At 43.5% G+C, this 27,244-nt stretch overlaps 1 protein-coding gene across 2 annotated transcripts in view; it reads right to left on the bottom strand.

Annotated features, from left to right (window-relative positions):
* The window catches only part of LOC141129114 (transient receptor potential cation channel subfamily V member 3-like), a 103,060-nt gene that overhangs the window by 52,197 nt on the left and 23,619 nt on the right, over positions 1-27,244 (bottom strand). For both annotated transcript variants that reach the window (XM_073616917.1, XM_073616918.1), the window contains exons 5-7: positions 22,840-22,980; positions 7,074-7,354; positions 1,072-1,248 (exon numbers count right to left, since the gene is read on the bottom strand). In XM_073616917.1, the coding sequence (XP_073473018.1) occupies positions 1,072-1,248; positions 7,074-7,354; positions 22,840-22,980 (599 nt within the window). The remainder of the gene's footprint in view (positions 1-1,071; positions 1,249-7,073; positions 7,355-22,839; positions 22,981-27,244) is intronic.

The following is a 27,244-nucleotide window of genomic DNA, read 5'->3' as shown; positions in this document are numbered from 1 at the left end:
GATGGGAACAGTGGCTGCAATTCATGGCACAGTGGGTGCATTTGATGGGCACAATGGCTGCAATTGATGGCACAATGGTTGTGTTTGATGGGCATATTGAGGCTGCAATTGATGTTTTTTTTCAGTATTTTTCAGTTTGTTTGCGCCCCCCAAAAAATTTTGAGCACCAGCTGCCACTGGATCCTGCCAGTCCTTCTGCTTTCCTATTTCAAATTGACCACGCTAGGCATAGAGGCATATCCTCCCCAGTGCTGGGAGAACAGCCAGCCTGCCATGTGTAATTTACACGTAGAATCTGCACATTTCAGAAATCCTATTTCAGGTGCACATGTGAGGGAATCAATACATTAGAACCTACAATTGATCTTTACAAAGGGATAAAAATGCAATCAACTGGAAATCATAATGCAATCAACTGGAAATCATAACATGTAAAAGGTTTGCATGAAAGTGTGTCCCAATAGACCAAAATGGACACCCCTGTCTCTCAGGTAAGAGCACTGGCATGTGGCCAAATGTACTCAGGAAAAATCTTCCAAGCGATAGCCAAACGTGAGTATATAATATAGCTAGGGTACACCATCATCAATAAGTAGCCAGCATATCCAAATCAACTTAAAGACTTGTAAATCCAAATACTACCAAGAGATTCTAATCCAAGCCTATCAACCAAATCAAAGGAACCAATCTATAAATACTGTGTTTTCCATACCATTCCAGCCATAGGCTTGCCCAGCCTATTGCATTAGGGTGTGCACCCTAAAGCTCAAACACACATGCGTGTGTGTCTACATACATGTGGCCCCAGCACAATGATCTCGCTGCCGGCACAGTGAAAGAAGTGCGTAAGCACTTCTTTAATGGCAGAGCCAGTAACAGGGAGATCTTTCCAATCTTCCCGCTGGCACACAAAGCAATAATGCTAATGCGCATGGGGTGATTAGGGTGTGCCCAAGCACATCTGACACACCCTGTGCGCACACCTATGATTCCAGCATATAGTTAGTATTTAAGTCCTAGCCATAATATACAAGTAGTAAAAAAATATATAAAACATACATTCCCACTTACATTAATATCTGTATTGTATACGATTATTTCTAGCACAGAGTTTTCTGAGCTGGTGTCTACATCGTGTAGATCATACAGATAAGATGAAATAGGGCCATAAGCCCAGTCTGTGAATCTCTTGGATAGAATTCTGTTTTCTTTATCCTTTATTTCTCTATTCAGAATGTATTTAAGTATCTAAAAAGAGAACATTATTTTAAAGACAAATCAAAGTAACATCTTTTTCAGCCTTTTACAACATAGTTGGTCATTTCAGTTTTCCAGCGATCAATGGCAATGTATAATTAATTCTAAAACGGTTCACTATATGCATTTTATTTTCAGAGGTAATATACACTTACAGATATTTTTCTGGTAATCAGTTTATTTTAGATCTTAGGTACAGTGGCGGTGCGTCCATTAAAGGCGCACGGGTGCCACCCCCTCTATCACGTTATTTTATGGGCACAGAGGCTGCATTTTTGGGCAATAATTACAAAAAGATAAAAACCACTGGAATCCACCTATATTAAAGTGTCAAAAATTATGATAATTATGATTGATCAGCCGATACGTCTGTATGACGGGGTATCTCCCTTGTAGCAGAATAATAATCTAGTGAAAGAAAAAGGGGGTTGGGACCAAAGCAGTCCCAGGACTGCAATCAATGGGAGAGTCACAACGGAATTGATCAATGAAAAATACAGCTTTATTGATAATTGCACAAGACTATAAAAATGTATAAATCTCACTGATGTGGCACCAGGGCCGTATGAGTGAGATGGGTTCCTTCACAAAAAACACCAACACTGACATGTATTGCACACTGTAGAAAAAAGAATAATAATAAACAACGTTGTTACATTAAAAACAAGCATGCTGGTACACCCTCCCCCATATATGCAGATCAACTCTGAGCGGTGGTCTCCCTGAAATGATAAGATAAAGACTCTGAGCGTATGAGGATAAGAGTCCCTTATTTATCAAAGTGGTATCAACAGGCCCCCTAAACTGACTTCATATAGCCTTGTACACAGATGCCCTGGCCCGGGCTTGATGAATGAAAGGTAAAAAAGTCAGTAGGAGTGCACAGTAGGCAGTGAAACCATGAATGGGATGTATTATTAACAAGCATGTGGCTAACAATGGAAGTCCGACCAGTGTAATGCCCCGTACAGAGGATAGGATTTTCCGATGGAAAATGTGTGATAGGACCTTGTTGTCGGAAATTCCGACCGTGTGTAGGCTCCATCACACATTTTCCATCGGAATTTCCGACACACAAAGTTTGAGAGCTTGCTATAAAATTTTCCGACAACAAAATCCGTTGTCGGAAATTCCGATCGTGTGTACACAAATCCGACACACAAAGTGCCACGCATGCTCAGAATAAATTAAGAGACAAAAGCTATTGGCTACTGCCCGGTTTATAGTCCTGACGTACGTGTTTTACGTCACCATGTTCAGAACGATCGGCTTTTCTGACAACTTTGTGCGACCGTGTGTATGCAAGACAAGTTTGAGCCAACATCCATCGGAAAAAATCCATGGATTTTGTTGTCGGAATGTCCGATCAATGTCCGACCGTGTGTACAGGGCATTAGATTTTGTCAAGTAACAATGTATCCATACAGGAATCAATCAGTAGCTCTCCAGAATTCCAAAGAGAAATAAAGGCACACATGAATATACATAGTTCATTCAGCTAATGCAACAGGCTGTAAACACCTGCTAGTGTGGTTCAAAACACCATGCCACTGCAGCCCAGTCTAATAGCACCAGATACAAACTGATCCATTGCTTTCTATGCAAATGAGTGGCCACACCGTTAGACACATGGAAGTCTCCAAGTCTGTATGTCAGCAGCTTCTCTTTGCCTGACCAGCCGGAACCTCAGCGTGTGAAACCCCCCCAGCAAGGATTCAGTGATCACAGACAATGGAAGGGTAAGAACCTCACTGGGACAGTTACCTCCCCACTTTATGTGTCTTTACACACTGAAATGTGCGGTCACAGCTTGTTGCTATTAGACTGGGCTGCAGTGGTATGGTGTTTTGAACCTCTTTGGAATCCTGAAGATCTACTAATTGATTCCTGCATGGATACATTGTTATTTGACAAAATCTTACACTGGTCGGACTTCCATTGTTAGCCACATGCTTGTTAATAATACATCCCATTCATGGTTTCACTGCTTACTGTGCACTCCTACTGATTTTTTTTACCTTTCATTCATCAAGCCCGGGCCAGGGCATCTGTGTACAAGGCTATATGAAGTCAGTTTAGGGGGCCTGTTGATGCCACTTTGAAAAATAAGGGACTCTTATCCTCATACGCTCATAGTCTTTATCTTATCATTTCAGGGAGACCACCGCTCAGAGTTGATCTGCATATATGGGGGAGGGTGTACCAGCATGCTTGTTTTTAATGTAACAACATTGTTTATTATTATTCTTTTTTCTACAGTGTGCAATACATGTCAGTGTTGGTGTTTTTTGTGAAGGAACCCATCTCACTCATACGGCCCTGGTGCCACATCAGTGAGATTTATACATTTTTATAGTCTTGTGCAATTATCAATACAGCTGTATTTTTCATTGATCAATTCCGTTGTGACTCTCCCATTGATTGCAGTCCTGGGACTGCTTTGGTCCCAACCCCCCCTTTTTCTTTCACTGCGTTTTATCCTTTATTTCTCTATTCAGAATGTATTTAAGTATCTAAAAAGAGAACATTATTTTAAAGACAAATCAAAGTAACATCTTTTTCAGCCTTTTACAACATAGTTGGTCATTTCAGTTTTCCAGCGATCAATGGCAATGTATAATTAATTCTAAAACGGTTCACTGTATGCATTTTATTTTCAGAGGTAATATACACTTACAGATATTTTTCTGGTAATCAGTTTATTTTCGATCTTAGGTACAGTGGCGGTGCGTCCATTAAAGGCGCACGGGCGCCACCCCCTCTATCACGTTATTTTATGGGCACAGAGGCTGCATTTTATGGGCAATAATTACAAAAAGATAAAAACCACTGGAATCCACCTATATTAAAGTGTCAAAAATTATGATAATTATGATTTATTTTATCATTTCAGGGAGAACACCGCTCAGAGTTGATCTGCATATATGGGGGAGGGTGTACCAGCATGCTTGTTTTTAATGTAACAACGTTGTTTATTATTATTCTTTTTTCTATAGTGTGGAATACATGTCAGTGTTGGTGTTTTTTGTGAAGGAACCCATCTCACTCATACGGCCCTGGTGCCACATCAGTGAGATTTATACATTTTTATAGTGTTGTGCAATTATCAATAAAGCTGTATTTTTCATTGATCAATTCCGTTGTGACTCTCCCATTGATTCCAGTCCTGGGACTGCTTTGGTCCCAACCCCCCCCTTTTTCTTTCACTGCGTTTTATGGGCACACTGGCTGCATTTTATGGGCAAAGTGGCTGCATGTTATGGGCACAGGGGCTGCATGTTATGGGCACAGTGGCTGCATTTGATGGGCACAGTGGCTGCATATGGTGGGTACAGTGGCTGCATTTGATGGGCACAGTGGCTGCATATGATGGGCACAGTGGCTGCATATAATGGGCACAGTGGCTGCATATGATGGGCACAGTGGCTGCAATTGATGGGACAGTGAGGCTGCAATTGATGTTTTTTTTCAATATTTTTCTGATTTTTTCAGTTTGTTTGTGCCCCCCAAAAATTTTGAGCACCAGTCGCCACTGCTTAGGTACATTATAATATAGCTTTAATAACATTGTTTGTTAGCACTTTTCTGTGAAATTTCTTCCCCTCAATATGTTCACCAAAACAAACAAGTAGTACTTTTTTCAGTGTTCTGTCAGCGTTCAGCCTTTTCACCCTGCAGCAAGCTCCCACAGCAGAGAGCAAAAGAGAGAACAACCCTGAGCATCAGTCAACCAGCATATATAAAGGCCTATGGACAGCTGAGATTAATATTATGGTCTGACTACCAGATAGGATGTGGACCTAGGATTTAAAGTAGAAGTCCACCCTAACACTAAAATCTGTAAACCTGCAGGCATCCACTATCTAAGACTAACCTATCTATCCCTGTAAAGAAGAAATCGCTATACATACCTTTTTTGAAGTCACTCCGTTCTGGTCCCAGGCTGAGCTGTCAGCGGCGGCTTCGCTTTGGAGGCGGGTGCAGAGGACACAGCCAACAACAGAAGCCCCATAGTAACTCTATGGGTGACGTCACTTCCCATTAATTTCACAGCCGTTGTCGGCTGTCTCCTCTGTAGAGCTTCCGCCGCTGGAGACCAGACCGGATCAGCTTCAAAAAAGGTATGTATAGCGATTTCTTCCTTACATGGCTAGATAGGTTAGTCTTAGATCTAGTGGCAGCCGGTGTTCAATCTTTTAGGGGGGAGTGGCAAACTAACTAAACTAACGTGACAGGAATGCGGCAAAACAACCCACCCCAGCGGGAGATGGACGGGAATGCGGCGATTGAAGCCCCCCCACTCTCCCCTGCGGGAGATGGACGAGAAGGTGGCGATCAGAGGCCAATATTCATTTGCTATTGTCACACAACTGGGTGGGCTCAGGGCGCAGTGTTCTGTGCCCTGAACCCACCCTTTTTTGAAGCCAAGTAGAGCCTCAGGCTCTAATTACGTGCTTAAAAAAAAAAAAAAACATTAAAATCCAGCACTGTGCATATAGATTAGGGGTTGAGCGCATGGATTAAGGGGGCGGTGCCCCTGTATTCCGTATAGAAGGGCTGCCACTGCTTAGAGAATTTTGTGTTAGGGTGGACTTCTACTTTAAGGCTTTATCCCATCCTAACATCTACAAAGCTTCTGGGCTCCAGGAGCCAGAACAGAGCTTATTAAAATTCTGAGAGAACACAAAGGGGGTTATTTACTAAAGGAAAATCCACTTTGCACTGCAAGTGCACTTGGAAGTAAAGTCGCTGTAGATCCGAGGGGGACATGCAAGGAAAAAAAAAACAGCATTTTAGCTCACACATGATTGGATGATAAAATCAGCGAAGCTTCCCCTCATTTCAGATATACCCCTTAGATTTTGAGGGACTGCACTTCCAAGTGCACTTGCAGTGCAAAGTGGATTTACCTTTCGTAAATAACCCCCAAAGTTTGCTTTCTCTCTCAGCCATGAACCCCGGAGACCCCCCTGATGTGTAGGAGAAACCTGGGTGCCTACAACTATTTTTCACAATGCAGGTCCACGTCGCATCTTGACATTACAATGTTTGAAACAAGGCAACGTATGACAAAAAGAAACTATAGAACTATACCTTCTTTACAAAACAAAGACCATAATAATTATGGTTTGCACAAGTTTCAAGCTGTTAACAGCATATACAGGGGGTCCCCTAGTTACAAACATCCGACTTACAAACGACTCCTACTTACAAACGGAGGGAGAAAACAGGAAGTGAGAGGAAATCTACCCCTAGGAAGGGAAATTCACTCCTGTAAGAGCAATTATGGGGAAAAGGTACCTCCACTGATGCATTATCACCAAGGCTTGTTTCCACAACAACCCAAAATTTTCAAAATCCAATTGTCATTGGGACAGAAAGTGAGGTGAAATCTTCTGAACAGGGGCACAGACAGCAAAACAAATGTTACAGGGGTGTTAACCCTTCCCTATGCTATCCAAAAAGCTTAAAAATAGTTTTTTTGGCTGGAGCTACACTTAAAAAATGTACCTGTTTCGACTTACAAACAGATTCAACTTAAGAACAAACCTACAGTCCCTAACTTGTTTGTAACCCGGGGACCCCCTGTAATGAGAAAATAACCAGATATCAAGTAGCAGAGTTGGCAAGAGTAGTTATTGTTTTACCAACTTATAGCACATTATGGAATATTTTTTTTCTTTGTGACAAAATTACTTTAAGTGATGTCCTGGGAATGTTAGTATACTGTAGAAGGTCCATAAGTAGTTATGGTAAATGCTACATTATATAAAACAAAACAAATACTTGATACTTATTTACCTTTTGGGGCTTACCTCCAGTTTACCAGTCGTTGCTGCCAACTGCATTGGTGAAAGACCGTTTTTATTTCTAATGTCTTCTAAGGACTTGTTTTTACACTTGCGTATGATTTTATCATACATATTTATTATGAATGTATTGTGAGCTTCTGAGCCCTCTGAGGCAGTAACTAGAGCATGGAGCACTGTATTTCCGAAAGAGTCCTGCATAGAAACATTTGTTTGGTTGTCATTCATAAGCAGTTCAACTATCTCTGGTTGGTTGGTACATGCAGCAAGAGCCAATGGTGTTTCACCTAAAAGAATTAAATATAATACAATTATATATTAACCCATTAATGCCTAAGGGTAAAACAAATCTAAATGCCTAAGCACAATTTTGCAACTTTAACATGTGTTAGTAAAACCGTACATATCATGACAACAGCTTATGCCCCGTACACACGGTCGGACTTTGTTCGGACATTCCGACAACAAAATCCTAGGATTTTTTCAGACGGATGTTGGCTCAAACTTGTTTTGCGTACACACAGTCGCACAAATTTCAGATCGCCAACAACGCGGTGACGTCAACCACGTACGTCGAGACTAGAAAAGGCCAGTTCAGAACCAAGCGCGGCACCCTTTGGGCTCCTTTTGCTAATCTCGTGTTAGTAAAAGTTTGGTGAGAGACGACTCGCGCTTTTTCAGACTTGTGGCTTTCAGATCGTTTTCTGCGGTTCAGTTTGTGCTTGTGGGTTTGTATCTGCTCTTCAGTGCGTGCAAGCAAGCTCCGCGTGACTTTAAGTAGTCATTGTGTTCTTGTTCGTTCGTTACTGTTTTTCAGGTCGCTCTTCACAGGCCTTGCTGTTCTTAAGTGCGTTCTGTTACTTCGTTCTGAGCAGCCGACCGTTTTCTAGCCATGTTTCGTGTACATACTCCTCGTAGAGTTCGTGCTGTGCGGGGGCTTGGTGTTGGGGTCCTGACCTTGACACAAGTCCAGTCCATGAACAGGGTGGGGAGGAGTTCATGGACCAAGAATTGGTTGCTTCAGCGTGACCAGTTCTCTCACATGCCTTTGCTCCGTGAGATCCGTGAGAATAATCCTGATGATTTCAGGAACTTTCTCAGGATGACGGACCCCGTATTTCACCGTCTACTGGCTTTGCTGACCCCCTATATCAGCAGGCAGGATACCTGCATGAGGCAAGCCATCACTCCGGAGCAGAGGCTCGTCGCTACCCTGCGGTACTTGGCGACAGGGAGAAGCCTGCAGGACCTCAAGTTCTCGACAGGCATCTCCCCCCAGGCTCTGGGGATCATTATCCCAGAGACCTTGTTCTGCCATCATCCAGGTCCTGCAGAAGGAGTATATGAAGGTAATGCCGCATACACACGGTCGGACTTTCTAGAAAGCTAGGTCCGACGTACTTGCCGCCAGACTTCCGGCGGACTACCGCCGGACTTTCTGAACGGCCGGACTTGCCTACACACGGCCGGACTTTCCGGAATCCGGTCTTCCCGACGGACTTCCAGAATGAACGGACTTTCCCACACACGGACAAGTCCGTTCATTTTGAACGTGACTTGGGTACGACGGGACTAGAAAAGGAATTCAATCTCGCCGCTTTTTTTGGCGAGATTGAAACCTTGCGAGCCCCGTCGCAGGCCCTTAGGTCTGGTATGGAACTTTAAGGGGAACCCCCTACGCCGAAAAACCGGCGTGGGGGTCCCCCCAAAATCCATACCAGACCCCGATCCGAGCACGCAGCCCGGCCGGTCAGGAAAGGGGGTGGGGACGAACGAGCGCCCCCCCCTCCTGAACCGTACCAGGCCGCATGCCCTCAACATGGGGGGGTGCTTTGGGGGAGGGGGCGCCTTGCGGTGCCCCCCCACCACAAAGCACCTTGTCCCCATGTTGATGAGGACAAGGGCCTCTTCCCGACAACCCTGGCCGTTGGTTGTCGGGGTCTGCGGGCGGGGGGCTTATCGGAATCCGGGAGCCCCCTATAATAAGAGGGCCCCCAGATCCCGGCCCCCCCACCCTATGTGAATGAGTATGGGGTACATGGTACCCCTACCCATTCACCTAGGTAAAAAGTGTCAATAATAAAACACAACACAGGTTTTTAAAATAATTTATTAAACAGCTCCGGGGGGGGGTCTTCTTCCGTCTTCGGGGGTCCCTCTGGTTCATCTTCTCCCGGCAACCGGTTGGTTCTTCTCCGCTCTCCGGCCTCTTCTCCCGGTGTCCCAGGTCTTCGGCCGGCCCCTCCGCTGTCTTCAGGTAGCTCTATTGCCAGCGGAGGTCCGGACTTCTGGGCTTCTTGGCTTCTTGGCTTCTTGGCTTCTTGTGTTCTCTTCTCTTCTCTTCCCCCAGATGTTGACACGACGCTCTCTCCGGCTGGACTGGTCTCTGAGGGCTGCGTTGTGACTTATATAGGCGGAGACCCCGCCCCCATATGATGTCACAGTACCTGGGCATGCTGGGACTGTGATGTTTTAGGGGGCGTGGTCGACCACGCCCCCTAAAACGTCACAGTCCCAGCATGCCCAGGGACTGTGACATCATATGGGGGCGGGGTCTCCGCCTATATAAGTCACAACGCAGCCCTCAGAGACCAGTCCAGCCGGAGAGAGCGTCGTGTCAACATCTGGGGGAAGAGAAGAGAAGAGAACACAAGAAGCCAAGAAGCCAAGAAGCCCAGAAGTCCGGACCTCCGCTGGCAATAGAGCTACCTGAAGACAGCGGAGGGGCCGGCCGAAGACTTGGGACACCGGGAGAAGAGGCCGGAGAGCGGAGAAGAACCAACCGGACGCCGGGAGAAGATGAACCAGAGGGACCCCCGAAGACGGAAGAAGACCCCCCCCCCGGAGCTGTTTAATAAATTATTTTAAAAACCTGTGTTGTGTTTTATTATTGACACTTTTTACCTAGGTGAATGGGTAGGGGTACCATGTACCCCATACTCATTCACATAGGGTGGGGGGGCCGGGATCTGGGGGCCCTCTTATTATAGGGGGCTCCCGGATTCCGATAAGCCCCCCGCCCGCAGACCCCGACAACTAACGGCCAGGGTTGTCGGGAAGAGGCCCTTGTCCTCATCAACATGGGGACAAGGTGCTTTGTGGTGGGGGGGCACCGCAAGGCGCCCCCTCCCCCAAAGCACCCCCCATGTTGAGGGCATGCGGCCTGGTACGGTTCAGGAGGGGGGGGCGCTCGTTCGTCCCCACCCCCTTTCCTGACCGGCCGGGCTGCGTGCTCGGATCGGGGTCTGGTATGGATTTTGGGGGGACCCCCACGCCGGTTTTTCGGCGTAGGGGGTTCTCCTTAAAGTTCCATACCAGACCTAAGGGCCTGGGATGCCCCCCGCGCTCGCCGCAATGGGAAAATTAGTTTTTCCTATTGCAGCGAGCGCGAGATGCAGTAACCTGCTCCTCCGTCGTATCTGGTCCTTCGGACTAGCATACAGACGAACGGGCTTTCCGTCAGGAACTGAGTCCGGCGGAGGTACGACGTAAAGATTTGAAGCAGGCTTCAAATCTAAAGTACGTCGGATTTCCGCCCGAAACGGTCCGTCGGAAGTCCGACGGAGACCACACACGGTCGGATTGTCCGCCGGACTTGGTCCGGCGGCGTCCGTCGGACTTTTGCAGGTGAAAAGTCCGACCGTGTGTACGCGGCATAAGATTTATCCTTTAACATCACATTTTATTGTATTTAATGTTTGCTAAGATATTGTATATCTTTCCTCATTCCCTAATTACCATGATTGGAATATGCTGTGAATGTTCCCTTTGTCCTCATTCATGCTGGATTTTTATGTAATTATTTTTGTACTCCTTCATACATATTTGCCTTCAATAACCTCCCCAGCATGTTCTCCTGGCCCTATATTCACCTCATGTAGTCACTTAACAATGTATTTTATCAGCTCCATAGTAGTGCTTTACCCCAAACACCCCCTAAAATGTTCAGAAATCTGATTTGTGCTTTAAATTCAGGCAGAGTGCCAGAGGCTTTTTTTGTGGTGTCCCCAAATCATTTTTAGTAACCCTCCCCCCAACTGCTAAGTCAGCTGATCCCAATTCTCTATCTATCCTCAATCATCTATCTGCTGACTTTGCCAAACCCATACACACTACACCCATCTTTTTACTGGTCAGATGTATGGATGAATTCCCCAAAGCATGTAGTGCAAGGGCCTGCCTGTATACTTTCCAATGGAAGTGTTTAAAGTTTTTGTATTCTATTATTATCTTGATAGGTAATATCATAATGTCCAAATGTGCTCAAATGTGTACAGTGTGTATTTATATCTTTGTATTATGACACTTCTTACCTGTCCAGTGGGCTGCCAATAGTGTAACTAAGGAGGGGCTGTTCCAAGTAATACCTTGTATTTAGGCATTCATCTCTCAATGAAGTAGAGAGGTTACCTGTCCAAGATCCCCCCCCCCTATAATGTTAGAAATGGCCCATGAGAGGGGGGGGGGGATATGTTAGGTGTACCTTATACTTTGGTGTTAATTTCCCCTTAATAAATGCTATCTGGAGGTTGGCCAAGAATGTTTGTGTCTAATCTGCTTGCCATGTTTATGAGCAAAAATACTAATTTATTTTTGTTTTCCTCAACAGTTTCCTTCCACGCCACAGGAATGGCAGACTGTGGCCTCCCACTATGCCCAGCGGTGGGACTTTCCTAACTGTGGAGGGGCAATTGATGGGAAACACGTCCACATCGTCCCACCACCCAACTCGGGGTCGTACTATTTCAACTATAAGGGGTTCAATAGTATTGTGATGTTGGCGGTGGTGTCGGCTAATTACGACTTCTTGTATGTGGACGTGGGGAAGAATGGGCGGATGTCCGATGGTGGAGTCATCGCCCAGACGGAGTTCTACAGGCGTCTCCAGAATGGCAGCTTGGACTTGCCACCTCCAGAGGACAATGTGGAAGCACTCCCATTCGTCTTCGTTGCGGATGAAGCATTTGTGCTGGGGGACCATCTTATGCGGCCATTCCCGATGAGGACCCTCACCCCGCAACATAGGGTTTTTAATTACCGGCTGGCCAGAGCCAGAAGAGTGGTGGAGAACACATTTGGAATCCTGGCCAGCCGATTCCGCCTATTTCTGACACCCATCCATATGGCAGAGTATAAACGTAATCATCTAATCCTGGCGTGCTGTGTTCTCCATAACTTTTTACGCCAACATTCTGCCAACTATGCTGGCTCAGTTGGGCCTGAGGCCGGAAATCTACATGATACAACCCTGACGGCGCTTGAAAGTGGCCGTCCTGGCTTGCCTTCCCTGAGTGCCGTGATGTCCGGTTAAGATACCTTGAGTTCTTTGCGGGTAGGGGGGCCATCAATATGCCAGACAATTTGTGAAGCATTTAGCAAATAAAAAAAACAAATTTAATCTTTGGTGACATTTACTGCTTGTGTTTGTTTTAGCTGACCCTGACAGCAATGTGTGGAGTCCTGAAAATGGCGTGATTGTGTAACCTTATACAAAGCACTGTTGGCTGTTATTTACTAAAGGCGTAGACACTTTTTATACTACAAGTGCTCTTGAAACTGCACTGAAAATGCACTTGTAGTGCAAAGAGGATTTGCCCTTAGGAAATAACCACCATTTTCTAAGAAAACAGCAATTACATCACCACAAAAGTGTTGTAGCGTTGAGACAATAATCCACACATTCTTGATTAACAAACTTTTTCATAGCTGCACAATCACATGTGCATTTAGGAACGGTTTTTAAAACAAACCAACATGTTTGTTGTATAACAATTTTGGGGGTGGCATTATCAAAAATAGAAATGTCCATTTACGATAAAACAGGCCTATGTAAAACCAACAAGAAACACAAAAAACTTGAACTTACAAAGTTCACATATGGTAAAACTTGAAGGCAATATCAGACATGAGTATTTAGGAACTGTGTTTGATATTGCGTTCAGATGGGGTGAAGTCACCCCTTGAAAAGCCAAATTTGGAAGATGCACACCAATTTACGAATGTCAACGTGTGCTAGCTGCCATCACGGGGGATCAAGAGACGTGTTTTGTGGGAGCAAACCCTTCCTCACCGCTACTTTATTATTGAGGAAGGGGTTGCACCCCCAAAATGCGTCCATTGATCTCCCGTGATGGCAGATAGCAAATGTTGGCACACTGTGTGCATCCTCCAAATTTGGCTTTTCGAAACATCGCTCAAAAATTTAAAAGATTGTACCACACAAAAAAAGAAAGTGATTTTGTGGGGTTTTAAAAACAAAACATCAATTATGTTATTATTTTTTGAATCACATCATTGATTTTTTTCTTGATGTTTTCCAATTCTAAATTACACCCCATTATCTCCCCGATCAGGATCTGGGCACTTTCTGATGTGAAAGGATCTCGATCCATAACCTCACGATCACCTAAAAAGAGAGAAACCAAACAAAAACAGGTATCAACAATCTGCCGGCATCCATCTCTTACCTGAGCCTGTGGTCGCAGACACTCACCTGTTGTGGTGCCAATTTCCACCACGTCTTCTTCCTCCTCCTGCTCAGCTTGGGTTGGGGGTATTTCACCTTCTTCCAGAGGTGGGGGGTCTCTGGTCTCCTCGGATGAGGGGTGTCCTCCAAGCCTTTGCTCCCCTATGTAAAACAAAAATGGTATAATTAGCACACAAATATTTGATGGCAGAACTATAAATAGGAAACATTGCTTGGAAGTGGGGTACAATTGTCAATTTTAGCAGAGTTCAAAGATGTCGCTTTTTTAGTGTCCTTTGTCAACCTGCAATACTTTACCTGTTTTGTACAAGCTTCACAGATGGAGGCCCCCCTATAGTATACACTGGAGCACCTGTGTGGGCCCCCTAATAAAAAGTGTGTTCTGGTGTCCCACACTAGTGCTCCAGCGTCCAGATGTGAAAACAGCTGCTGAGTGTCCTCTCCTTACACAGAATCTAGTTTGCATTTCATTCTAGTAACAAAATATATATAAAACACAAAGCGCTGTGATGCTAAATAGCTGATAATTACACATAAAACCAAGTGAGGCTGCTATCAAAAGAGAGTGTTTTCAGAGTCACTTAAAAAGAATAAATAATGATATTTGAAGCGCTTCACAATGTGCATGAAAATGAATATATAAGAATAAATATAAATAGTCAAATAAATCCAGCGGTGAGTAAAAATTCCTATAAAATCCAGCAATCAAAATAGTGTAAAATTATAAAAAATGAGTGACACCAAATGTGTAAAAAATTCACATAAAAAATCCACATAAAAATAAATATATAGGGATGTATTCAGAAGGTTCAATTATACAGGTGTAGAATCCTGATTGGTATAGAGCTTTTGATCACTAGCAAAGCTGTTTAAAAACACTTGCTTAATTAAGGTGCTCATTGATAGTACCAATGTGTTTTTTGCTTCTATTCACAACCAATGTGAGAATCATAAACAGGCAGATAAGAGAAAAAAACAATCATTGTGCAATAGTTAGGATACCAAGGTACACAGGCAAACTTCAATCCACTCACGTTTGCCTTATAATGATAAGGCATATGCAGGTTTTACTATAGCAGTCAGCCGCCTTAGACAGGAGCAGATTCAGTGCAGTACACTGTGTGAAACTGCTGATCTGCACAGAGCTTCCTTGGCTCCTCCCACGCGTTACATCACAGTCACGTGACTTTTTCAAGGATGATCCTTGAAAAAGTCACGTGACTGTGATGTAACGCGTGGGAGGAGCCAAGGAAGCTCTGTGCAGATCAGCAGTTTCACACAGTGTACTGCACTGAATCTGCTCCTGTCTAAGGCGGCTGACTGCTATAGTAAAACCTGCATATGCCTTATCATTATAAGGCACACGTGAGTGGATTGAAGTTTACCTGTGTACCTTGGTATCCTAACTATTGCACAATGATTGTTTTTTTCTCTTATCTGCCTGTTTATGATTCTCACATTGGTTGTGAATAGAAGCAAAAAACACATTGGTACTATCAATGAGCACCTTAATTAAGCAAGTGTTTTTAAACAGCTTTGCTAGTGATCAAAAGCTCTATACCAATCAGGATTCTACACCTGTATAATTGAACCTTCTGAATACATCCCTATATATTTATTTTTATGTGGATTTTTTATGTGAATTTTTTACACATTTGGTGTCACTAATTTTTTATAATTTTACACTATTTTGATTGCTGGATTTTATAGGAATTTTTACTCACCGCTGGATTTATTTGACTATTTATATTTATTCTTATATATTCATTTTCATGCACATTGTGAAGCGCTTCAAATATCATTATTTATTCTAGTAACAAAGCCATCTACACAACCAAAGATTTTGCATCCAAGTAAGCCCTAAAAAATGTAGGAAAATGCATATGGCCTAAACAATGGTGTTTTAGAGGCCGAAAAAAAAATGTTTGATACGAACGAATAATGGGCCCATGAACATTAAAATTGACATTTTAAACTGTACAACAATTAAGAAAAGCATATGGAGCAGCACGAACGTAATAAAGACAAAAAGAATAGGAACACAGCAGAACTACTTACTTTTTTGCAGCACTCTCCGGATCTTTCTGTACTGCTCGGGCTCTCTTAATTTCAGGTCCGACCACCGCTTCCTGAGCTGATCTTTCGATCGTCGTACCCCGAAATTCCGGTGCAGACTTTTGACCACTTTCGCAATTATCTTGGCTTTTCTGATATTGGGGTTGGGGTAAGGCCCATACTTTCCATCATAGTCGGCCTTCTTCAGGATGTCCACCATCTCCAACATCTCCCCAAAGGACATATTTGTGGCCTTAAATCTTCTCCTTCTGGATCGGGACGTGTCTGGATCCGGGCTTTCCTCCTCCTCCTCCTCCTCGTTCCTGTAATTAGCACGCACCTGCTGTGTATCCTCCATGTGCTCTTCCCCCACTGCGCAGAACGAAAAGGGGCGGGGAATAGACTAGAAAGAACGTCAGGGGCGGGCGGAGTTACACGCATGCGCAGTGTGTATAAAGCGTACCACACGTGCGTATTACGTACGATCTGTGAGCAGAGGAAGGAGCATTGGAGGCGCCGATCGTCAGAACGAAGGTAAGAGACATACTTGTGCCTATACTGCTTCTACATTGAGGCCTATATTGTAACAAGATTAGTAGAGTTTGTCGTGACATTAGGGTTTGTCTTGTGTTGTGTCTTGCAGTGAAAATGGATATCTTGAATGATACAGACTTCATGGCAATCTTCATTGACATGTTCAGGGAGCTGCCTTGTCTGTGGGAGATCAACCACCCACATTACAGGAACCAAACAAAGAGGAAGGCAGCGCTGGATCAATTGTTGGAAATTGTGAAGCAGGTGATCCCCACGGCAGACATCACATATTTGAAGATCTTAATTGGTGGCCTGAGGAGCACATATGTAAGGGAGCGCCAGAAAGTCCAGGATTCGCAGAGATCCGGAGCAGCAGATGACATTTATGTCCCCAGGATGTGGTACTATGACAGGCTGCATTTTCTGGCAGGCCAGACTGAACCCAGGTCATCCCTCTCCAGTCTTCCTTCCACGCTTCCTTCCCCTCCAGCTGAGGCTTCTGACGCCCAACCAGGGCCTTCCAGGCAGCAACATGTGGAGGAGCCCAGATTGAGCCAGGTATAGCATTCCTCTAAATATTTCTGCTTGTCCAATCAATGATGTTAACTAGATGTTAGTTTGGAGTTCTAATTTATGATTGTGATTGATGATGCAAAAACTAAAACCATGTCCCTTTTTCATACACAGGGAAGTCTCAGCCAGGAGGTGGCTGGGCCGAGCCGGCTGCCTGATATGCCGGTCCCTCCCCTACACCTGGAAAGAGAAAGTGGCAGGAGGAGGAGTGCCCTAGAGGAGGCTGCCATAGGCCTCTTTTGGAGGGCTACAGAGGCCCTGGGAGCACCACACACCGTGGAGGATGACTTCGCTGCCATCATTGCCTCTAAAATGCAGAGGATGGAGGAGGGACAACAACTCATGTGTGAGTCGCTAATATTGGAGGCTCTTAATAAGGGGATGAGGGCCCAAATTACATCTGATACACACCTTTGTGAACTCACACATGGTCCTGCTCCTCCTCCTGCAGGTCCTCCTCCTCCTCCTCCTTCTCCTCCAGGTCCTCCTAGTCCCCCTCCTCCTCCAGGTCCTACTCCTCCTCCTGCCACATCTCCAACAGCACAGCCACAGCCCGGAATGAAGCGTGGAAGGAAGACCAGAAAGTGAGGACCCTGGATCCAGTCTGGTTGGCCAAAAGATGCAGCCTCTTGTGGTACCACAGCCTGGGGACACAGATGTCATCTGCTGATCTCTGGGACTTCTGGACCAGACTGCCCTCCCTTACATATGGACTCCTCAGGCCACCAATTTTGATGATCAAGAATTGATGTCTGCCCTGGGGGTCCAAGGTTTTGCTAAGTTCTCTTGTTTATCCAGCGTTGCCTCCCTCTTTGTTTGGTTCTGAGCCCTTAATAAAGGATTTTTGGTTTGAATTATACTTGCCTATGTGTGTTTTACTTCAAAAAGGACAGTTTGTTTGTGAAGATTCAGGTACATTTCAAAAATACAATGTGAAATTAACAAGGGACACCAACACCAAGCAACCTCCTTGAGATTAAATAATACAAGATAATAATGGTGTTGTGGTAACTTGACACACAAAACACACACAAAAATAACTAAAAATAACATTAAACAAAGATCAGCCTTTGAAAAAATACAAACATAAAATCAAAAAGAAAAATGGCTTTAAATCCAAAAAAAAAATTTTTTGAACGATGTGGCAAATAACAATATATTCAGGGAATCCCAAGGAAAAAAAAAGAAAAAAGTTTGTGAGAAGTGTGTGTGAATATGAGCAGCAAAACTACTTAATTCTTGTCACATTATAAAGAAGAAGAGAGTGCGCTGTATTAAACCATCTTTAACATTGCAGCATGACGAAAGTGCTGTATCCATTGCGAACGCTTAATTTACCAGACCGAGCTGTTCTGTGTCGGAATTTCTTCTGAGCATGCGTGGCACTTTGTGCATCGGAACAGGCCACACACGGTCGGAATTGACGCGATCGGACTTTGTTGTCGGAAAATTTTATATCCTGCTCTCAAACTTTGTGTGTCGGAAAATCTGATGGAAAATGTCCGATGGAGCCCACACACGGTCGGAATTTCCGACAACACGCTCCAATCGGACATTTTCTATCGGAAAATCCGACCCTGTGTACGGGGCATTAGTGTATCCAGGTGGATTATACTTTGTTTTTTTCAGGACAAATTGGACTTTTTTTCATGGTAAATAGTAAGTAAATAGTAATTATATAATTAAAGGAAAGTCTGCCCAAAATAGTAAAAAAAAAAAAATTTTTTTTTTCTTAAATTTAGCTGTATATTGTTTTAATCATAACTTACCACCAATGAACAACCCAAAATAAATTCTCCTGCTCCTGACGGAAGATTGCAGTGATACCACATATGTGTATGTTAGTTGTTTTTTGTACCCATAGCACAGCCCAGAAACAATGGTGTGCATTTTGCATTTTTTTGTCCAAAGTATGCTGACTGTGACCGTTGACCCCAACCTTGACCCTAACACTAACTCTGGCAAATCTCGATCTTGTTATTTTTTTCTTTATTTTTTATTCTTTAATTTTTATTAGATTTTTTTTTTTTTTCTTTTTACACACTTTGGTTTGTTTACATTTCATCTCCTGCAAGAAGAGGAAGATACAATGTATCTTTCTCCTCATTCAGAAGAGGAAGTAAACACAGGGGCGGGCTCACAGTGATTGATCACTGTGATAGCCAATTAGAGCCTATCACAATTGATGAGGATCTACCATGTTGGATGATGTGTTTGACAACTGATTTACATCATAGGACATTTATGTTTTTTTTCTCTCTTTAAATAACTTTATTTTTTCACGTGTGGTATGTTTATTTACTTAGGGGGAAGCTGGAATAAGGGTCTTGTGTGGATTTTGGGGGGGACCCCACACCTTTTTTTCTGTTGCCTCTGCATAGGGTTCATCTTTAAATCCATACAAGGTCCTCACCAAGATAAATGTCTGGCATGCATTTTTTTGGGATACCCCACACATTTTTGTCAATTTACTGTAAATGGTATTTTTTTCCTTTGGAAAAAGAAAGTTAGTATACATTGTATATGTGCACCACTCCACAGCCAGGGTTAAGGCATCCCCCCAAACATGTGTTTTAAAGGAATTGTGCATTTTTTATAATTATACGAGGGGGAGGGACACGTTAAGGTAAGAAAATAATAGAAGACAACAATGACAATGCAATGCAATGCAACAGTAATGGAAACCTTATAGGTGTATATCGCTTTGGAACAAAGGGAGGAGGATGCATATATAAGATATGTAAATACGCTATATTACCAAAAGTATTGAGACGTCTGCCTTTATACTCATATGAACTTTAATGGCATCCCAGTCTTAGTCCGTAGGGTTCAATATTGAGTTGGCCCACCCTTTGCAGCTATAACAGCTATAACTCTTGTGGGAAGGCTCTCCACAAGGTTTAGGAATGTGTCTATGGGTATGTTTGATCCCGGCCCCTTACCATGTGAACAGCTGTCAGCCAATTACAACTGATCACGTGTTGTAAACAGAGCCTGTAATCGGCTTTTTTTGCCCCTCATGCTGACAGTGTAAAGAGAAAAAAAAAAGCAGATTACTGTCTGGAGTAAACGGGACCTACCAGTGCCCACCAGTGCCACCTACCAGTGCATATCAGCACTGCTAAGCAGTGCCCACCAGTGCCACCTACCAGTGCTGCCCATCTGTGCCTCATCATCAGTGCTGCCCATCAGTGTCACCTAGCAGTGCCTATCAGTGCCCATCAATGCCCTTCAGTGCTGCCTATCAGTGCCCTTCAGTGCCGCCTATCAGTGCTCATAAGTGGCCATCAGTGCCGCCTTATCAGTGCAGCCTATCAGTGCTCATAAGTGCCACCTCATCAGTGCAGCCTCATCAGTGCCGCCTCATCAGTGGCCATCAGTGCTGCCTTATCAGTGCAGCCTATCAGTGCCCATCAGTGCAGCCTATCAGTGCAGCCTCATCAGCAAAAGTACCTGTTTGCAAAATTTGACATCAAACTATGTAAACTCATTTCATATGGGTACATTGTAGCATGACCATGTAATTGTCATTCAAAGAGTGACAGTGCTGAAAGCTGAAGATTAGCCTGGGCAGGAAGGGGGTGCCCAGTAAGCAAGTGGTTATGTTTATGTGCGTGTAAAGGCAGGCATCCCAATACTTTTGATAGTATAGTGTATGTGTGTGATAAAAAAAAGGGAATAAATGTCTCTAATAAAAATCATAAAGGAGATCATGTGAGCATTTTTGTTTTACAAAGAATGATGTAAAAAATGATTTTTAAGTACTATTGGGACTGTGTAAAATGTTTTAACTGGCCACTAGATGTCGCCACATCCTCATAGTGTTCTATAGTACAGCAAAAAAGAACATGGAAGAAACAAAGTATCAGAAAAACTATGAGACTTTGTTGCCATCATATCTCTTAAACTACACTCAGGTTAAAAGAACAATGAAAGGCAATATGGGAACAAGTATGTAGGTCTCAAGTTCTTCAAAAAGACAATGTGGAGATAAAGTTTTCATATTGAAAATTTATTAGGATTGTGGTATTGCATAAAATGGTGTGGGACACGATGGTCCTTATTGTTGTTAGTAATATTCACTTTATGATTGCCAAATCTTGCCTTGAGGATGTGAATTGTGTAACACAGCAACAAGCGAGACAGTAAATCACATATGACGTTAATGGATTGCTTAACCTGAAACCCTCGCCCCTTTTTCATTTGTGAAAGAATGTTTTCTATTTTCCATAAAGGCACATATAAACACAATTAAATTTACCACATTTGTAGAACCCACAAATGTTAAGACTTGGAGGAAGGAGATAGTGAAGAATCAGATGTTTTAAGGTCATTAGAAGCAATGATATCAATCACACATCTATGGCTTATGAAAAGATCTTAATGGGTTTATCTTGGAGGATGTTAGGTGTAAGTTCACACTGGCATTAAAAGCAAGCATTTGAAAGACATTAATAATAAAAGAAAAACCGTGCTAAAGAGCAAAAAAAAAACAAAAAGAGCTGCAGCTGCAACAAAAACCACAAATATCAATGTAGTGAAAACTAGGAAAAATAAATAAGTGCGCTTGCAATAAAGTGACATAAATCAGTGATCATAAATCATGCGTGACAAAAAAATGATCAAAAAACGTGATTAAAGTTCATAAACTCCTCAGGAAGTATATGATAGAGTCCATTCATTATCCAGTGGGGAAGGGGCACACATCCAGATTCCATCCACCTTAACCCGCATATGAGGAGAGGTGAAGGGGGTATGTGAAGGGAACATCCAGGCTGAAGGTGAATCCAGATGACAGTGAAGATTATGCCCTTACCGGAACCGGTGGACCTCCTTTAGAGCAAGGTCAAACGCACAGGAAGATACAGCCCTCTTGATTGACATCTCGGATTCGCTTGCCCCTGGAAAGTCACAGACATCTGAGGATCCAGATGTGGGAGTCCATCTGTCCCCGCAGAGGGCTCTATCTGCCTGTGCGTTTGACCTTGCTCTAAAGGAGGTCCACCGGTTCCGGTAAGGGCATAATCTTCACTGTCATCTGGATTCACCTTCAGCCTGGATGTTCCCTTCACATATCCCTCTTGTGTGTGCCCCTTCCCCACTGGACTTGCTGGCTCTTTGTGTTTATGAATGGAGTCTATCATATACTTTCTAAGGAGTTTATGAACTTTAATCACGTTTTTTGATAATTTTTTTGTCACGCATGATTTATGATCACTGATTCATGTCACTTTATTGCAAGCGCACTTATTTATTTTTCCTATTTGAAAGACATTAAAAACGCCCAACGCCTGTGCAAATGATACAATGGACAGTACACAGTGCTGTTCACACTATTAAAACATGAAGCGTTAGCATTGCATCGCTTCAAAATTGAAACCTCATGTCGAGTCAGGAGGCATTTGAAGCCTTTCAATGTCTCCCATTCCAGTCTATGGTAACGCTTTGCAAACAGACAAGCAGTTGCAGTGCGGTTGCGGGGCATTAGGATTAGTTTATGTAATGGAATAGGCATTTGTGGGGTGGTTTTAACACGCTTTAACGCTCATCAAATGCTTCATAACTGCTCATAGGGCGTTTGGGGAGTTATTTTAGCTCGTCATTAATGCTTGTAAAACGCCAATCTAACACCCATATTAAAGTTCATTAACGTGAGTCTAACGCCAACACTAACTTTATAGGAGCGTTTGTTAAGCCTTAGAAATGTAGTTAAGCGTGAACAAGCCCTTACTGAGGAGTGGTGTCCCTTTGGAGAATACCCTATTGCTTATCAAGCATGCAACCGATCTGAGGGGTTTTTCTATTGTACTGTGTACAAATCTAAAACTATTCTTGTCTGCTTAGATGGAGACTAGAAATGATAACGTTCTCTTGTGTATTGGGTTTCAGTCTTTACTGGAGGTGCTCTTACCACCAAGCATACTATTTCAGTCCCCTCTCAGCACCAGCTTGGGATATCTTTTTTACTTTTCTTCATTTTGGCTCTTCCAGTGAGCAGGCTGACCATTTAAAAAACACGTAATAATGCGTTATTGACAAGGATTGAATTTAAAGAGATGTGTATGAGATAGTGAAATTTGCTTCCCAATACTTGCTTTACCACAGAAAAAAAATGACACTTACCAAAATAAAACCCGTTATTTTTATCCACTGGGTTAAAAAAAAGACCACTTGCTCGTACATTTATTTTGGCTCCCTTTGCAATGAGATACTTCACAATTTCAAATTGTCTTCTTTCAATAGCAATGTGTAAAGCAGTCTGACCTAGATGAAAAGTACGAAAAGTTGTCCAAATTAATTTTTGTGTTCTTGGTTCACAAAATATGATAATGCATTTAATGTAGGTTGATCTACTCTAAAACATCAAACATCATTGTTCAGATGCAAGATTGGTCCTTACAGCTTAAGAAAAACTATCAGTATATATTTTTTTAATGTTCTGTCCCCTATGGGACTTTGTTACATGTTGCTAGGTGCTTCCTAACCTTAGCTATGAAGTTTGGCCTGATCCCTGGCGCGGCCAATCTGACAACAGCTAGAAAGTAGATGGGCGTTGCATAACAGCTGCTTGCCTTGGCTCAGATGATTTTTCTAAAACAAGCAAGGCAAGAGGAGTGCAGAGGGGGAGAGGTGTTACCCTCTACATACCTCTTGTTGTTTGTCTTGGGAAAGTGTTCAAAGCCAAGACAAACTGCTGTTATGCAGCTTGCGTCTCTGTCCTAGCTGTTGTCAGATCAGCTGCAGCAGAAGGGGAAGGGGGTAGGGTTGCCACCTTTTCTTCAAGCCAAACCCGAACACTTTAGCGACCTGGGACACCTTTGGGTGCCCCAAGTAGAATAATAATGTGGTGCGCATAGCGTGTCGTGGTGAATAGTGGGTGTGTCCCAATTGCTCTTGCTGACATCATCGCGCTGCCCCCTCAGTGATGCCGAACCTGCCCCCAGACAGCCGCCCACAGTGTGAATATTTTGGTTACTTGGGGAGACAAAGCCCGGTCTGAATAATGTGTCCGGGTTTCAGTCTGCCTGAAACCTGGACACATGACTTAAAACCCGAACTGTCCGGGTGAATCCCGAACAGGTGGCAACCCTAGAAGGGGGGCAAGGTCAGATCTCATAGCTAGGGTTTAGAAAGCACCTGGGATACTACATGTATTTTGTCTCACTGGGACAGAATGGTAAAATATATATATATATATATATATATATATATATATATATATATATACATATATAAAATGAAAGTTCTTCTTTAGGAAACCTCACCAGGGTCACCAGAACAAGGGTGGAAAATTGGAAGATTTCCCCTATATTACTGTTCTGAGGACAACCTAAAATTTAAGTTTTTGTTTTACTTTCAGTAATAATGGTAAACATGTAAACATGATAGATGAGTACATCTCCCTAACCGTGGCACAGAAAGTAATAAAGACCTGCCAGATGTTCTGATCCCTCTGTACTCTATCCAAAACTAAAAAAAAGCTTTGCCTTTAGTTATATTTAAAGATCTGTATAATAACTATGACAGTGTGAAAACTTTATGGGTAAACATACACAGTGAATGTAATCATTTTAATGGGCTTTTGATGTCTGCGGGGAATTACTCACATTGGATTGCTAAAGTTCAAATGCTGCTACAAAATAAAAGGTGAGTAATTTTACCCATTCTCCTGTTAAGTGGAGCTTTGAAGCTAGCTATAATAGCAAGCATAATCATTGCTGTTGCCAGTATAGAGGAGGAGGTTGCTTTTGCCATTGGATACATTGAAATGAGTGGTTTTAGTAAGGGATGAAAATTTAGATCCATGGCACAGGAATAATATCTTATGCAAGTGCTTGCTACAGCCAGTCTATTATTAAATATATATTTAGCACACCAGAAACTATAAAAATTTGCAGGTCTAGGAACATTTAGACAGTATATATTACTATATAGAAGCATTTTAGTTAATGTACAATTGAATAACAAAGTAGTACTATAGACAAAACTTTTTTTTTTTTTTTTTTCATTTTGGATAGAGTAAGGGAGGGTTATAACCCCTGTCAGATTCTTTTTCGCCATCTATGTCCCATTGTAAAGATTTCCCTTCACTTCCTGTCTCATAGCCAAACAGGAAGTGAGGAAATCTCTGCAAATTAAGGGAATTCCTTGTGGATCCCCAAGTCACCAGCACTAGTGTTCCTATCAGTCCATAGGGGGCGTCCCCCCCCCCCCCCCCTCCAGGCAGTCACAAAAAAAAAAAAAAATTAAAACTGGCCCTTTAAAAAAAAAAAAAAATACAAAAAAAAGGTCCTTAAGTGCACTGTGTTCGGACGCCGGACACAATGCAGTATGGGAAGTGCCATGTCTATGCAATCATGAGATTGCAGATGCGGTGCTTCATTTGCGGGCTTTAGTCCCACCTTGTGGCACTTTCCGAAGCGCAGAGTACGTTCCGCCCGGCACTCATAGTATCTATTACTACAGCCAGGCGGTTTGATTGACATCTGAGTTAGATGTCACTTCCTGTTTTCTCTCTCCCATTGCACCCAGGAGAGAGAAAACCGGAAGTATGAGGAGCGGACTTGCCATCGCTGCTGCCAGTGCCCACTGAAGGAGACACCGCAGGAGAGGACAACACAGCAAGGTACCGCTGTGCTCCCATGGAGAACAGGGGGGGGTTTGATGTGACACAGGCAAGGCTGCATTTGATGAGACACAGGCAAGGCTGCATTTGATGAGACACAGGCAAGGTTGCATTTGATGGGACACAGGCAAGGCTGCATTTGGTGGGACACAGGCAAGGCTGCATTTGGTGGGACACAGGCAAGGCTGCATTTGGTGGGACACAGGCAAGGCTGCATTTGATGTGACCGAGAAAAAAGAGAAACAGGGGCGCATCAGCCTTGTGCATTAACTTTTAAAATGATTATTAAATAAAAATGGTAAAAAGAAACAACTCACAAGCAATTGGTAAAGGAGGCACAACGTGAAAGTGCACCGACAAATGGCATGCGACTTAGGATGAGCGATACCTTCCAAAGGTCGTGGAGGAACGCACAGGCATCACAATCAGCTAACGCGTTTCGAAGGGAACATCCCTTCTTCATCAGAGCTATGCCATAGCACCGACATTTGTCGGTGCACTTTCACGTTGTGCCTCCTCTACCAATTGTTTGTGAGTTGTTTCTTTTTACCATTTTTATTTAATAATCATTTTAAAAGTTAATGCACAAGGCTGGTGCGCCCTGTTTCTCTTTTCTCTCGGTTTCTACTAGGATCCCCCATCCTTGAGGGCAGCAAGGCCTGTGTTGACGTATCATTCATATGGTGATCCACTTGTGCGCAGGAGTCATTTTTTCTTTTTTGCTATTTCACTGCATTTGATGTGACACAGGCAAGGCTGCATTTGATGTGACACAGGCAAGGCTGCATTTAGTGGGACACAGGCAGGCTGCATTTGGTGGGACACAGGCAAGGCTGCATTTGATGTGACACAGGCAAGGCTGCATTTGGTCAGACACAGGCCAGGCTGCATTTGATGTGACACATGCAAGGCTGCATTTGATGTGACACAGGCAAGGCTGCATTTGATGTGACACAGGCAAGGCTGCATTTGATGTGACACAGGCAAGGCTGCATTTGGTCAGACACAGGCAAGGCTGTATTTGATGTGACACATGCAAGGCTGCATTTGATGTGACACAGGTAAGGCTGCATTTGATGTGACACAGGCAAGGCTGCATTTGATGTGACACAGGCAAGGCTGCATTTGATGTGACACAGGCAAGGCTGCATTTGGTGGGACACAGGCAAGGCTGCATTTGGTGGGACACAGGCAAGGCTGCATTTGGTGGGACACAGGCTGCATGTAAGGAGGGACTCTGCTGGGGGCACCTGATGTAAAGACGGACTCCGCTGGGGACAACTGATGGCATCTGGTGGCAGGCGACGTGGCTAGTGACATCCTCAGGGCTCCCACTGATTCTGCATTATGGCGAGTTGAATGATTTTATTTTATATTACAATGTAATAATAGAAATAATGCGCTTCAATCATCCTGACACCATAACAACCATGGTGCCAGGATGATTGAAGTGCTAACACCAGGTGTTTGGAATATCTTTATCTGCTGATTGTTAAACTTTCTAGAATACACATATTTCTATTGTTGTGTAGGATCTGGGCCTGCTGTCCCTCCATCCCTCTCTCCCTCTCCCTCCATCCCTCGTTTATCTCAGACGCTAACCACACCACCTTAGAGCCACGCCCACTATTTCGCTGAAACCACATCCATTTTCACCAAGTGGGAGGGGTCAAAAAGGAAGGGCGGGGTCTGGCGTCCCCCCATCCTAAAACTTCACCAGATGCCACTGGTTCCTATTAGAAGATGTCCCCTCTATTACTTTTCTGGGGACAACCCAAAATGTGTAATCTTCTTTTACTTTCACTTTCAATGATAATGGCAAACAGGACAAATAGAGAGGGTGTATCTCCTTAAAAGAGTCACAGACAGCAATAAAAACTGACAGGTGTTCTAATCCCTCTC

The sequence above is a fragment of the Aquarana catesbeiana genome, linkage group LG02 (genome assembly GCF_042186555.1).
Source record: "Aquarana catesbeiana isolate 2022-GZ linkage group LG02, ASM4218655v1, whole genome shotgun sequence".
Classification (NCBI taxonomy): domain Eukaryota; kingdom Metazoa; phylum Chordata; class Amphibia; order Anura; family Ranidae; genus Aquarana; species Aquarana catesbeiana.
This window is presented reverse-complemented; position numbering and strand designations above follow the sequence as displayed.